The 13,297-nt window shown below is 39.8% G+C and overlaps 1 protein-coding gene across 1 annotated transcript in view; it reads left to right on the top strand.

Annotated features, from left to right (window-relative positions):
- The window catches only part of LOC145988428 (PX domain-containing protein kinase-like protein), a 109,584-nt gene that overhangs the window by 65,564 nt on the left and 30,723 nt on the right, over positions 1 to 13,297 (top strand). The window contains exon 9 of the mRNA XM_083123320.1: positions 9,843 to 9,978. Coding sequence (XP_082979446.1) covers positions 9,843 to 9,978 — 136 coding nt within the window. The remainder of the gene's footprint in view (positions 1 to 9,842; positions 9,979 to 13,297) is intronic.

The raw sequence follows: 13,297 nt of genomic DNA, 5'->3' as shown, positions 1-13,297 counted from the left end.
TCCAGTTTATCGGCTCTTTACACCAGCGTAGTCTCTGCCGTTTATTGTTTTTTGTTATCAGGGGTTTGTGGGCAGCGCTCGGCCAAGATAACCAAGCGCGTGGCCCTCCTTGCAAAGTGTCTTGGTCGAAACAGTCAAATTGGTCGCACTTTGAAACTCTTCTGCAATCGAATGCATCGGACGGGTCCTGTTTTTCCGAATCTCCCTCTTCAGCACTCTCCTGTCCCGGTCATTCAATTTCGTGGGTCTTCCACTTCATGGTGCATTACTGCAGTGTCCCTTTTCCGTCATTTTATCAGTGAATGATCTGAGAAGCCTCCTGCTGCCGTATATATACCCGTCTGTACTCTCTTTTCCATGAGGAGTTAGTTTCAGAGTTGAAACCGGGGTGTCCAATGACTTTCTTCCACATTGTGTGTCTAATGTATTTCTCATTTAATTTTTGTTTCATTCAAGATGTTTGTTCATATTCAGCATAATGTGGAGACATGCAGTAGTATTACTATACTGCACATATAATAGAGTTATGTAGAAGGAAAAACTTAGATTGTGCAACAACTGGACGTGATACACGAAAGCTGTTGTTATTTTTAGATTTAGTTCATTGATGTCTATTTGAATCACGTATTTTCATTTTTACCGCAGAACCATTGCAGGCTAGTGTAATTTATGGAAACAGGGAAAAATTAGCAAAACCGTCTGTAAATGCTCCCCTGTGCTATGCACCATATCATGAAGGCATATACGGGTTGTGAGGTTAGAGCCCCACACTTTCTTGATCACGGCCAAAGGTGGGGATGATGTGATCAGGACCATGCCCCTGGCCGTCTTTACCCCCTGAGTTTCCTCCAAGTACCCACTTTATACGACTCTGGGTGGTTGCCGGAGCAGCTTGAACAGGTGGAAAAATTCCGGTTCTCCCCCGCTGGGATCGAACCTGGGTCTCTTGCATGGTAGTCATACATCCAAGTGTGCTATTTATTATAGATTATAGGCTTTTTTTTTTAAAACTACATCAGAGAGATATCCCCTGTTTACATAAATGCTGTTGCAAGCGTGTCTGGTAGTTGCCGTACATGCACCTCCATAGGTCCTCATCAACTTCATCAACAGTGACTTGGCTTGTTTTAGTTTTTAATAGTCATATGTTTCTTCAAATTTCTTCACCAAAGCCAATATGGTATTCTCCATGTCGACCAACATTGAACTGTTGTCTCAAGACACGCTGCACTCATGTCGTTTCGTAATAACACAGGTGACACGTTGCTACTATTTCAAATGGCTTCCTCTCCTTGTTCCCTTTCCGCGCCAACCACGACAAGCTATCGCGCCAGCACAGTATTCTAATTTGAAATGTGTCAGTCAACTTGGTGCCACCCTGTATAATATGGGAAAGTGACAAAAAATTGTATCTCGTATATAATGAACAGCACAATTCGGGTTCAAGAAATGGCTTTCTTAGTTGTAGGTCGTAAATCGTGTAGATCAAGAGTGAATGATATCATGCCTAGTGAATTAGTCACCTGTTGCTATGTGGAGAAAGACAAGAATATTGTCTTGTGAATACAATGAGTCATCAACCCCCACCACCTCCCTTCATGACAACATGCCTATTTAATGAGTCACCTGTTGCTATTTGGATCGAGATGAGAATATTGTGTTGAGCATGCATTGAGTCACCACCCAAGGCCACATCTCACCCTCTGCTTCCACTATGTTAAGCATTCCAAAGGTTTCGCTTCTGTAACCACCTTGTTCATTCCCTAGTAGAGGAAAGCAAGATTGAGATGGGGAGTGGACTGCTGGAAGTGAATAATGAAATTTAGTGTATATCGTAGTTATTTCCTATATTAGTTATGTGGCAATAGTGCAATGAAGATACAGGACTGATTTCTATTTGGTAAATTGTGACTTTAATTATTTTAACCTTTATTTATTTATTGTTAGGTAATGTTAGTTTAGGTTAGTCTATGCTCTGTATTTTCCTTTAGGTTTTTCTGGTTATTTTTAGCAGGGGTCACTAGCACCTATTCATGCAATGTGAAAAATCATGAGAAAGAGCCATTTCAGTTTTATAACTGTTTTATTATTATTAATTACTGCTAAAGAAATGGAACGTGGCTGCCTAACCTAACCTGTTTGCACAAGATTATAAAGATTGAAGGTAGAAACACCTGATAGTAAAATCTTTACACTGCGGAAGCAATTTTTAATTAAAGTGTTTGTAATTAATTCCTGCAATCATTGAAAAAACTGCAGGCAAGCTCTTCGAGCTCTTCCAGGAAGTCCTTGCCTGTTGGTAAGCTACCAAGCTTATGGTTTCGAAAACGTTTATCCCAGAACTGCTCTTTCCCCTGCAAGCATGAATTTTACCAGATGCCGTGAAAACAGTAGCATGCTTTCCTAGCAGACCTAGGTTAAATTCATTCATTCTTGTGAATATGTCGGCCAAAATGCAAGTTTGATTTTTGACGGAAAGCATCATGGAGTTCCAGGGATACGCAGGGCCTCCCCGATAGCGCAGTGGTAGCGTCTTCGCCTTGTAATCAAGGGGTCCCGGGTTCGATACCCGGCGGAGGCACAAGTGGTTCGGATCCCACTTTAAACTGTAGGTCCAGTCCCGATTAGCCTTACTGTGCATAAAGTGGACTTAAAACACCAAATCAACCAATCCAGGGATACGTGGAGCACACTTTGAGAATCGCTGTTCTAGGATATGAATTTGTTCTTGAAATATTTATTTATTTATTTTATTCACCTCTTTTAAATTGCTATGATCAGTGGTGATTGATTCATCGTGAATTATTTGGACTTTCACCTATGGTACTTGACTTTTTATATATCAGCATTTCAGAGACTGGATCCATCTCCATCTTAAGGGTAGTGTATTGCGTTATAAGATAATATGAGCAGTAATGCCTGGGAGGATTATTTGTAGCTGCGGCTGCAGCCTTCTAGTAGTCAGGATAGGCAGGCTATAGCACAGTTGCACATATTAACCAGCTGTTGCTGGCTCCATCTCTTACTTTTCTCTGATGCAAAATAATCTACATGGTTATTTTTAGTGGCTTTTATTATTATTTTTTTTTTTACTTTACTCTTGTCAGTATTTGTACAATGTGATCCATTGAAGTATAGACCGCTGTGTCGATGTTTGTGCTATCAGCAAGTGAGACACTCACAGCCGTTTGTTGGCATTGTAGAGTGTGGATGAGGGGGTGGGGGCTAGAAACCGGTCCCAATAGAGCAAAATGCTATAAAATTTTCCTCGATTTTACATTTTCCCGCGTTTTAAGTTTTTTCAGCTTGGTCCCCTGAAAAACGTAAAATCGAAGTCCCACTGTATTTATGATTCATGTGTGTTAACTCAATCAGCACGTGAAGTTCAAAGGTGATTTGAAACAAGATTCCCGGGTGTAAAAGTTCCATGCAGTTTTTATCTCTGGGTTAGATTAAAGAATGCTGTATAGAAGCTAAATCCACACACCCTAGAAGAACTGAAATGTAACATCCGCCAAGAAATTACCTACATTACCCTTTACTCGTATTTTGGTCGAAAATGTAAGGTGCTACTCATAATTTGGTTCAAAAATCGACCATGGAGCTGATTACAAAATTCATGTTTTTTTTATTATCTTGATACTTTTCTATTAGGCCGGAAACACTTACAGTGGGTTAAACGAAGCTTTGACGTGTCATGTAGATGCATCCCATCCCCCCTCCCCCAACTCCAAAGTTACATATGGAAGCTGGCTTCGACAGCTGAGCAACAAATACAAAGGAAGTTACGAGCTTGTTTTCCTTTCCGGGATTAAGTTAAAGCTTTTAGCATGGCTTGGGTAACCCAACCTATCTTTTGTCATTAGCCTGCAGAGAGGTCCCTTGGACTCTCATGTACACGACTGAGTATCATCTCTTGGCCTGACCCGAGCTAAGAATAGACAAAGAGGAGCCGAAATGCACGTGACAGCTGGCTGTAAGAGAGGAAAGTTCTGAAACACAAGAGGTCGGAGAATAAAGGAAAGAAATGCAGTCTTTATCGGTGAAATATTCTGCATGCCTTGTATGCACCAATTTCCCCCCTTCCCCCACCCACCATTTTCCTCCTTTTTGTGTTGCGGAAAAGGTCAGAACAGGTCCGACATGAGTAGTGAGAGGAAGTTCGTTTTTTTTTTTTTTTTGGTGGCTGTGAATTTGTGTGGTTCCTCCGTGCCCGTGATTGTTTGTCCTTGCATGTCATTCGGTTAAGAAAGGACCATTCTTTGAAAATAAGGCTAAAGTTTGCGTCCCATTCCGAAAATAGCAGGGGAAGAGGGAGCAAACTCCCCATTTTTATGATGTTTTTCATTGAAAGTTGGAGGCTGTGGCCCACCCAACCCCCTCTTATTGGCTTTGGCATTTTGATTTCTGCACAGTTGCATGCCTTGATGTTTTAGCTGCAAAACAAAAGTTACCCGAAGTAGATTGGTAAAATAGTCTAAGAGTTGTAACATTTTTTGTCAAATAAGTGTACGAATTTAAAATCCACTCCAAAAGGCCTTGGCGAAACTGGGGTTCCTTTCTGAGGACTCCCTCGGCAGAGTAAAGGTTAATCAATGGGAACTGCAGCGAGTTATGGTTCAAGAGGTGTCCAAAACGTGTGGACAATGAAGGCTCCCAGTTTGAGCACCTTCTTTCATAAATTGGTAAGTAAATAAATTACTCTTTAAAATACTAATGGAAATTTGGTGCTTGATTCATGGACAGCCTACAGTGCCGACATATGGCCGTGAGCAACTTGCTTGCCGATAGCGCAAACACTGACATGGCGGTGTACACTTCAAAGGATTGCTCTGTAGTTTCCTTATTTATAAGTGTAGTTGAATGCCACCTTGGTGGCTGAGCATTAAGTGGTAGACTTTCAAACTCGCCACCGAAGTCCCTGGGTTTGAGGCCCAGCCTGTATAGTATAGGTGTTCTTTGTGAATGTCCCTTCATCAATTTCATGCACCATATTTCCCGGTCTATATGATGTACTTTTTTCCTTGAAAAATAGTGCGTCTTATACACCGATACTCGGTTCTTGATTACCTTCATTTCTGGAAATTTTCTCTGGTCTGAATTAGATGATTTCTTTCTTGCTTCCTTGCAGTGTGTAACAAAGAAGATTAAAATGTATCCTTTCCTAGTTAGATTAGATATGTTATTTGTTGTAAGTAGACCTACATATTACTTTATACTTGAAATACTGTAAATTAATTATTAATTCAGTGATAAAGCCTTTTCCTCAAAAAATGTTTCTTATATGCCGGCAAATGTGGTAATCATCACTCATTGTCATTGTCATGATTTGCCAAAAGTGGCAGCAAAGCTGCACTAAATAACAGAAATTCTAGGACTGAGTCAATATCACTTTGAAGTGATATCATACCAATTCCGATACTCTTAGGGATTTCCACTGATGACAGTAATGATGCTTGAAAATTGTAATTATTAAAAATCCTACAACATATTTATTAATATTAGGTGTGTAAGTATTCCACTCCAAGTATATGCATCAATTTACCAAGAGTTTTGATCTAAAATATCCAAGAATTACATCACAGTATTAGAATACATGTTATGTAATCACCTTTTCTTTTTGAGGAAAACATGAAATGTGAAATACAGTGACGTGCGGTGATGTAGACACTTGGGGTAGCAATTAGTGATGTGCCCAAGGGGGGTTGATGGGGCTCAACCCCCTTAGGGCCCAATATTCCTAAAAAAATGAATGTCAAAGGTGGGAAAAGATTGCAAATTGAGGAATGACTACTAAAAAAGTACATGTTACTCCCCCCTTTCTAAAATAAAAAATGATTTGATTTGACTACTAAGCTAGAAATCCCGGGTTTGAATCCTGGCCTGGCTATGGTGTTCTTTTAGCCAAAAGTGGCAGAAGAGCAAAGTAAAATAAACCAAATCAAACAATCAGTCAACGATTTGAATTGATTTTTGTTACTTAGTGTTGCTTTTTGATAATCGCGAAGATGATATGATAAAGGGATACACACAAAAAACACCTTTCCCAGGTCGGAATTGAAACTTATGCTGTCGTAGCATGCTGTGATAACCACTCCCCCATGGAGGTCGGCCAACAACAAACACGAGAGAAAAATGCTAACTTTTCGGATACGTGGGTATCTGTAAAGCAAACTGCATTTTTCCTCGGTGGTATTTTTAATTCTATTTTTGAAACACCATCTTTGTATATGCTCGAGCTCCTCTTCCTGGCTAATGGAATTTATACTGATCACAACTCCAACTGGCGGTTGACCTTGATGGCTATTTCTGGCGCATCCTGTTCCCAATCATTTTCGGGGCAGTGTGGTCCAGTGGGTGTCAACAAACTCTGTTGCGAAGTAAAACCTGAAGGGATCACATCGCTCTCCCGAAGCAACGTTGCCAGGCGTCTTTCACTGGTCAACACACATTTTCTGGCATAAGGTTTTCCAATGGTTTTAATGTAACTGTGGGGTGCTGATTCCAAATCTGATCTCAGATTTTCTCTATCACATCTCATTTGTATGCTATTGGAAAATCCCATTTTCATTGATTTTACCCGGAATTGACCGGTGGTCACTATCACATCAGGTTTTTGAGATATGAAATATTGTATTTTCAATAAAAACAGCACATTTATGATCATATACGAAGAGCTAAACAGACATACAGATGAGAATAAGATAAGATTCAAGATACAATAATAACGAAACAAACATTTAATGAGCCGTAACACAGTTGTGACTGCATATAAATGTCTTCGCTCAAATGACCCAAGTTCTCTGGAAAGTCGGCCAAGTGACTATGTAAGTAGTGAACCTTGATGCTCATCCTACATCCAAGTGCTTGGAAACTCAAGAGCATCTCCTCCACAATCTCTTCATAGTTGTCCGCTTTCCTGTTCCCAAGGAAATTCCACACCACATCAGAGAATGCATTCCAAGCCCTAGCCTCTGCCGCAGTCATTGTTGTAACAGAGTGTGGATCCCTGATGAGTGTTCTTATCTTAGGGCCATCAAATATTCCTGCCTTTTTCTTCTCGACACTAACACTTGAAAAGGTTGAACATAGTATATAGCTGATGCAGTCTCCAGTGTGGTCAAGAGCTTTGACGAATTGCTTCATTAATCCAAGATTTATGTGCAGTGGGGGAAATACAATTTTATTCCTATCAACCAAAGGCTCATTCTTGATGTTCTTGTCACCAGGCATCAAACTGATTCTTGGTGGCCAGGTCCTTTTAACCCAGTGTTCTAATGTAGCCCTACTGTCCCAGTAACACAGGAAACAAGGGTATTTGGTGTGAATTCCTTGCTGCCCCAGCAGAAAATTAACAATTTTCAAATCAACACAAATTACCCATCCAAGAACATGATATTCCAATCTATCCAGAATTGTCTTGATGTTTGCATACTCTTCTTTCATTCGTACAGTGTGTCCTATTGGGATTGAACCATATATATTTCTGTTGTGCAGTAACACACATTTCAAACTCCTTTTACTACTGTCAATAAAAAGTCTCCATTCTCTTGAATCATATGCAGGTAGTCCCATATTCAGAAGAAGCCCTTCAACATCATTACAATAAACAAGTTGACCGTCTGAATGGAAGTACTTTCGCAGTGCTGCTTCTCTGTTTCAATAAAAGGAGACACTACGAGTAGTGCCAGGTCTGAGTAGTCCTTTCTCTTTCAGCCTGGAAGCCAACACTTCAGCAGACTGCTTTGGTAAATACAAATCTCTTACAAGATCATTCAATTCAGGCTGATTAGACAGAGAAATTTTATCAGAATCTGCAACAGATGGCGTATATTCGGTCAGATCATCATCCTCATCATCTGTAGAAGCAGGTGAAGTGAGGGCTTCAACATCAATCTCTGGTAGGTCAGTAAATACAGGCACAGGTATTTCCTATTAGTGTTCAACTGGTCGTCTGGCAGATGGGATATCTGTGTATTGTAAGTGGTGTTTGTTCGTCTTATTGAAACCTTTTACATTGACAAGGCAGAAGTAGCAGTCATCCAAATGGTTTGTTGGTTCTCTCCAAACCATTGGCACACCAAACTTCAGCTTAGCATTCTTTCCTTTAGACCATGATCGCAAAGTTTCAACACAGGTCTTGCACACTTTTTGGGGAGCCTAATTTTTGTCTTGGTCTCCCAGTCGTACCTTAAAGTAGGCAAGATACACCTTCTTGACAAAGGTATTGATGTTCCGCCTTTGATCCCTCAAAGTGAAGCTGCCACAGATGTAGCAGAAAATATCTGCGTCATTACGGCAAGTCCTTCTTCTGGATGTTGTAGCCATTGTTAGATCACGACCTGCAGATGAAAAATATGGCATAAATGTTTGTCTACATAAAATCATATTATAAACACACTATCCTACAATTACAACGCCATCTTTTATCACTAAAGCACTCACTGACTCGCAACAACTTGTAATCATAAGTGACCACCGGTCAATTCCGGGTAAAATCAATGAAAATGGGATTTGCCAATACCATACAAATGAGATGTGATAGAGCAAATATAAGATCAGATTTGGAATCAGCACACTAAAATTAGTCTAAAATAGTTGGAAAAGTCCATGCCAGAAAAAATATTTTTTTTTTTGTTGACCAGTGTATATGACTGTGTGTCCGCCTGCATTCTGACGTGTGGATGGTCCTTCCGGAAACTTCATCGTTCAGGATCGCGCGTGCAGTTGTACCATCAACCTCCGCTCATTTCTGGTGCTGACAATGCTGTTGCTCGCCTTACGGTACGTTTGCCAACATGTGGTGGACCCAACGGTCATTTACTTCGTCCTGCGAACAATGTTCGGTAACTTGTGACTCGAAAATACCCTATCTCAGTCAAGAAAATTCGACTGATCGCTGATTCGCTGCTTCCCATGCGCTCATGCACTTGACCAATGTGTTTACTTGAAATATCGAAAGAAATGGAACACTTATTTATTTACTTGTAATGGGTTATTTACTTGCACACCACCTGTGTTTCATATTAACGGTAGATATGTTTAGTATTAGAAATACAGACTTTTTCATTATATGTAAAACAAGGACTATGTTGAACATCTCTAGGACACGCAAGAACACACAGATTCTAATTGTTTCTTTTTTATTGTGTAGGCAAAGAAATTGGCTTTATTTTGATGTATAACACATGTATAGTAACACCAAAAAATAAATTGTTTCAGATTGTTGAAAATCACATAAAATGCCCGGGTTTCTAAGTTATTGCCAATTTAAATACCCTGGGATTCAATGTGTTAAACTTGAAATTTAGAATTTATTTACCAACATGACACCTTCTGAGGTTTGAATTGTCCTGTGAGTTATGCAAATCACGGGAAATTGATTAATTCTGCTGTAAATATTTGAGAAGCTAAAATGGAGTCCTTTACACAGGAATGATCTTAATTCTCAGATAACTATGTAAATGTTGTGTAATAAGTGTAGTTTCTAAATCAAATTTAGTGTTTTATTCACCATTTTAACACCAAAAAGCCATTTTATATGCATCTTTTGATCCCGAAATATGCCCAGTATTTGTACCAAAATCTTGATCTTTTATTCACCTTAAATATGTGGTTGTAGTAATCACATAACTTTGAGAATAATTTGACTCTGCAAAATTGTCGTGAGGCATTTTTGTGGACCCCCTGAAAGACCAAAAATGCTGGAAAAGTATCAGTAAATAAATTTCAATGGATACCAAAACATCTACTGTGCCATATAAAATACATGGGTACAAATACAAGTGTAGTTGGGTAACTTATTTTCCGGAGTTTCATACAATTTCTCCTTTCCTCCTTAGAAGCTTCAACAGCAGCAAGAGAAGCAGCAGGATATGTTGCAGCAGCATTTTGCGAATGGGAAGTCCCCGGATAGGTCTGAGAGCCCAAACAGTACGAGCACAGCCACATCAGCAGGAACAGTCACCCCTCCTCCTGGTAAGTACCCATCCTTTTTCTTTCATAGATTTTATATGCTATGTATATTACATACAGTAATAGATTGAGTTCATATATCCAATTTTAAAACCTTTTTATGTACCTTATTGACTCTTCTTGACATCTAAAAGCTAAAGTATTATTAGTAAAACAAGTTAAAAAGGGAGTGAAAGATAAGCTTTGATGGTATAACATAGTCTTGACCAGCCTATCTGAGCAGCAAGTGAACTTAAAGCAAACTTTGATTGTGAATTTGTTCTTGATTGTCAGATCTGATGCACACAAAGTTAACAGTTATTCCTTTTTTCACAGATGGTAAGTAACAAATCTTCAATACATAGTTGAAATTGTTAACATAGTCCCACATAAAAGAAATAAAAGGGTGTAATGTTTGGCCTGCAACATGGTAATATCTTTCTAGAGCTTCAAGTGCTGGTTTTTATGAAAAATTGAAATTGAAAAGAATATGTATGTATTTTCGTATTTTGTACGTATTTAAGTGGTTTTGTATTGTGTGCATAACCAGAGTACTTCCATACAGTACATCCTGTGTATGAAAAGAAGAAGGAAATTGGAAACACTCACCAGACAAAAGCATTGCCTCGCTACTCCATCTTTTGGCAGGATTGTGCACAAATCACATGGTTATCAGTCAGAAACTAAAATAGAACTACAAAGAACTCAAAATGAGTTAAGGGAGGAGGAGACAGGAGGAGTGGAATGGAGGTTGGGTGGGTATGAAAATATGGAGAGGTTAAGAATGGCCTTGTTTAGGGATGTGTTTGTACTCATGGTCATTATGCAGTATCTCTATGAGCACTTCCTTGTGTAGCTGTTAGTGGATACAGGTAATGGGTGGATTCTTATCTAGAAGCAGTCCTTGAAAGTAGAATGGTTAGGTGTGTGATTTAGGCTGTGGATGTTTCACCTGTGTAGATGTACCACAAATAACGCAGGTGAGGATGTACGAGGTATAGTCTGAACATAAGTTTCGTGCTCGGGTTAGCAGAAAGAATGTCCATTCTCGGACAAATGGAATTTGGGACATCATGATGATGACTGGCATAATTTTCAGTGTCATCCCTGCCAAAATTGAGGCATTTGTACTGGCCTACTAGATTGCTGATGCCCTCCTGTAAAAGTCCTTTAGTGCCTCCCAGATGGCATAGTGGGAACGTCCCCACCTTGTAATCAAGGGATACCTGGTGGAGGCATGTGGCACAGTGGTTCGAATCCCACTTTAAACTGTAGGTCCAGTGCCAATTAGCCTATCCGAACATAAAGTGGACATAAATCAAAAATTCAAGTTCAAGTCCTTTCATGATAGTGAATTTGTGGTCAGCATCTTCCTCAAAGCTGGGAAGAAATGCACTTCACTAGGTGCAAGGTCAAGAGTGTAAGGGTGATTGCTGTTGCCATCATCATGTGGGATCGTGCATTATCATCCATAAGGGCAAGAGTAGAAATGAGAAACTTGGCCTCCTACATTGAATGGCAACTTTCAACCGTGCCTGGTGGCAGTCACCATTCTACCTTGGGCCTCCTGGATGGCATATTTTTAACATCGTCACCTTGTGATCAAGGGGTTCCAGGTTCGATACCCAGTGGAGGCACATGTCAAAGAGGTTCAGATCCCACAGTCCCGATTAGTCTTTCTGTAAATAAAGTGGACTTAAAAACAACAATTCAATTTAAATTCTAACCATTCTACCTTAAAAAAAGAATAGCAACAGAATCTCTTAGCATCCATTTGTGGCCAGCAACCACATCTGTGGTCCATGTCGGTAATGCATGTCAGTTAGCAATAAGGACTCTGTAATGGAGCAGACATATTCAACATCAACATATTCTATTCAGCACAATTGCTTTTTTTTCACCTAGTCCTGCTTGTGCAAAGCAGTCATCCTGCAATCCAAACATTGCACGTTGGAAGCAAACCACTAACTGCCCAGAACTGGTGATGTTACGGGGGCCGCTATTTATATTTTGAGCCTTGGCAACAATGATTGAAGTTAGGTGCAATTTGACGTTTGCACGGAATCGTCTGGCATTATTGACCATAACGTACTTAAAATGTTTTGTCAATAGCTTGATTTGTGTTGTTTATGTTGCCTTGGAGATTCCGCGACAACAATAAAATGGAATTAATTCGTGAACATTTTCGTGGGATGATTTTTTACGCTTTTCGATGTGGATTATCAAGACAAGAGTGCATCGATCAACTTACTTCCACATTTGGCGATGAAGCCCCATCCTTTGCCACTGCGAAATGCTGGTATAACGAATTTAATCGTGGCCGCTATTCGCTCACCGACGAGATTCGCGAAGGTCGTCCAAAATCAGTTGTTGTTCAAGAAAACATTGATGCTGTGCAAAACCTAATACTGCAAGATCGTCATGTGACATACTGTGAGATTGAGGAACCATAGGCATTAGTTCCACCAGCATATATAAAATATTACATGATCATTTAGCTGTGAGAAAGGTATGTTCTCGTTGGATCCTACACAATTTGATAAAAACTCAAAAAGACGCTCGCGTCAATTGGTGCAAACAAATGCTCATTAAATACAATCGTGGTGCTTCAAAAGACGTATATAAGATTGTAACAGGTGATGAATCATGAATATATGCATATGAGCCGGAACGTAAACAGCAGTCGACTGTATGGGTGTTTCAAGATGAATCCAATCCAACAAAAGTTGTTCGCGCTCGAAGCACATCGAAACAAATGGTCGCCTGTTTTTTGGGGAAAACTGGTCATGTGGCAACTGTGCCTTAGAGAAACGTAGAACGGTCAACTCTAAATGGTACACAACAATTTGTTTGCCAGAGGTCTTCGGTCAAATACGGAAAACAAACAAATGCCGTCGGATCATTCTTCATCAAGACAATGCCAGCTGTCACACATCTCGTCTAACAACCGACTTTATGAACAGTCAAAAAATCGAATTGATGGGTCATCTGCCGTACAGTCCTGATTTGGCACCCAATGACTACTTCTTGTTCCCGAATGTCAAGAATAAATTGCGTGGACAACGATTTTCGTCGTCGGAAGACGCCGTTGATGCGTTCAAAAACCATATTATGGAGGCATCTCAAGAAGATTGTGAAAACTGCTTTGACAAATGGTTCGAACGAATGCAAAAGTGTATCGACTATAAAGGAGAATACTTCGAAAAACAAAAATGCCAAATTCCTGTTTTTTCATTGTTAGGCTCAAAATATAAATAGTGACCCTCGTATTATTTTCCGCATGAATACATCACCTCCAAAGTACTATGGAATTTAATTTCAGACCGCACCTCACACATGAAGT

The sequence above is a fragment of the Lepisma saccharinum genome, chromosome 5, assembly GCF_977018435.1.
Source record: "Lepisma saccharinum chromosome 5, izLepSacc3.1, whole genome shotgun sequence".
NCBI lineage: Eukaryota > Metazoa > Arthropoda > Insecta > Zygentoma > Lepismatidae > Lepisma > Lepisma saccharinum.
The sequence above is the reverse complement of the archived record's forward strand: the minus strand, read 5'-3'. Positions and strand labels throughout refer to the sequence as shown.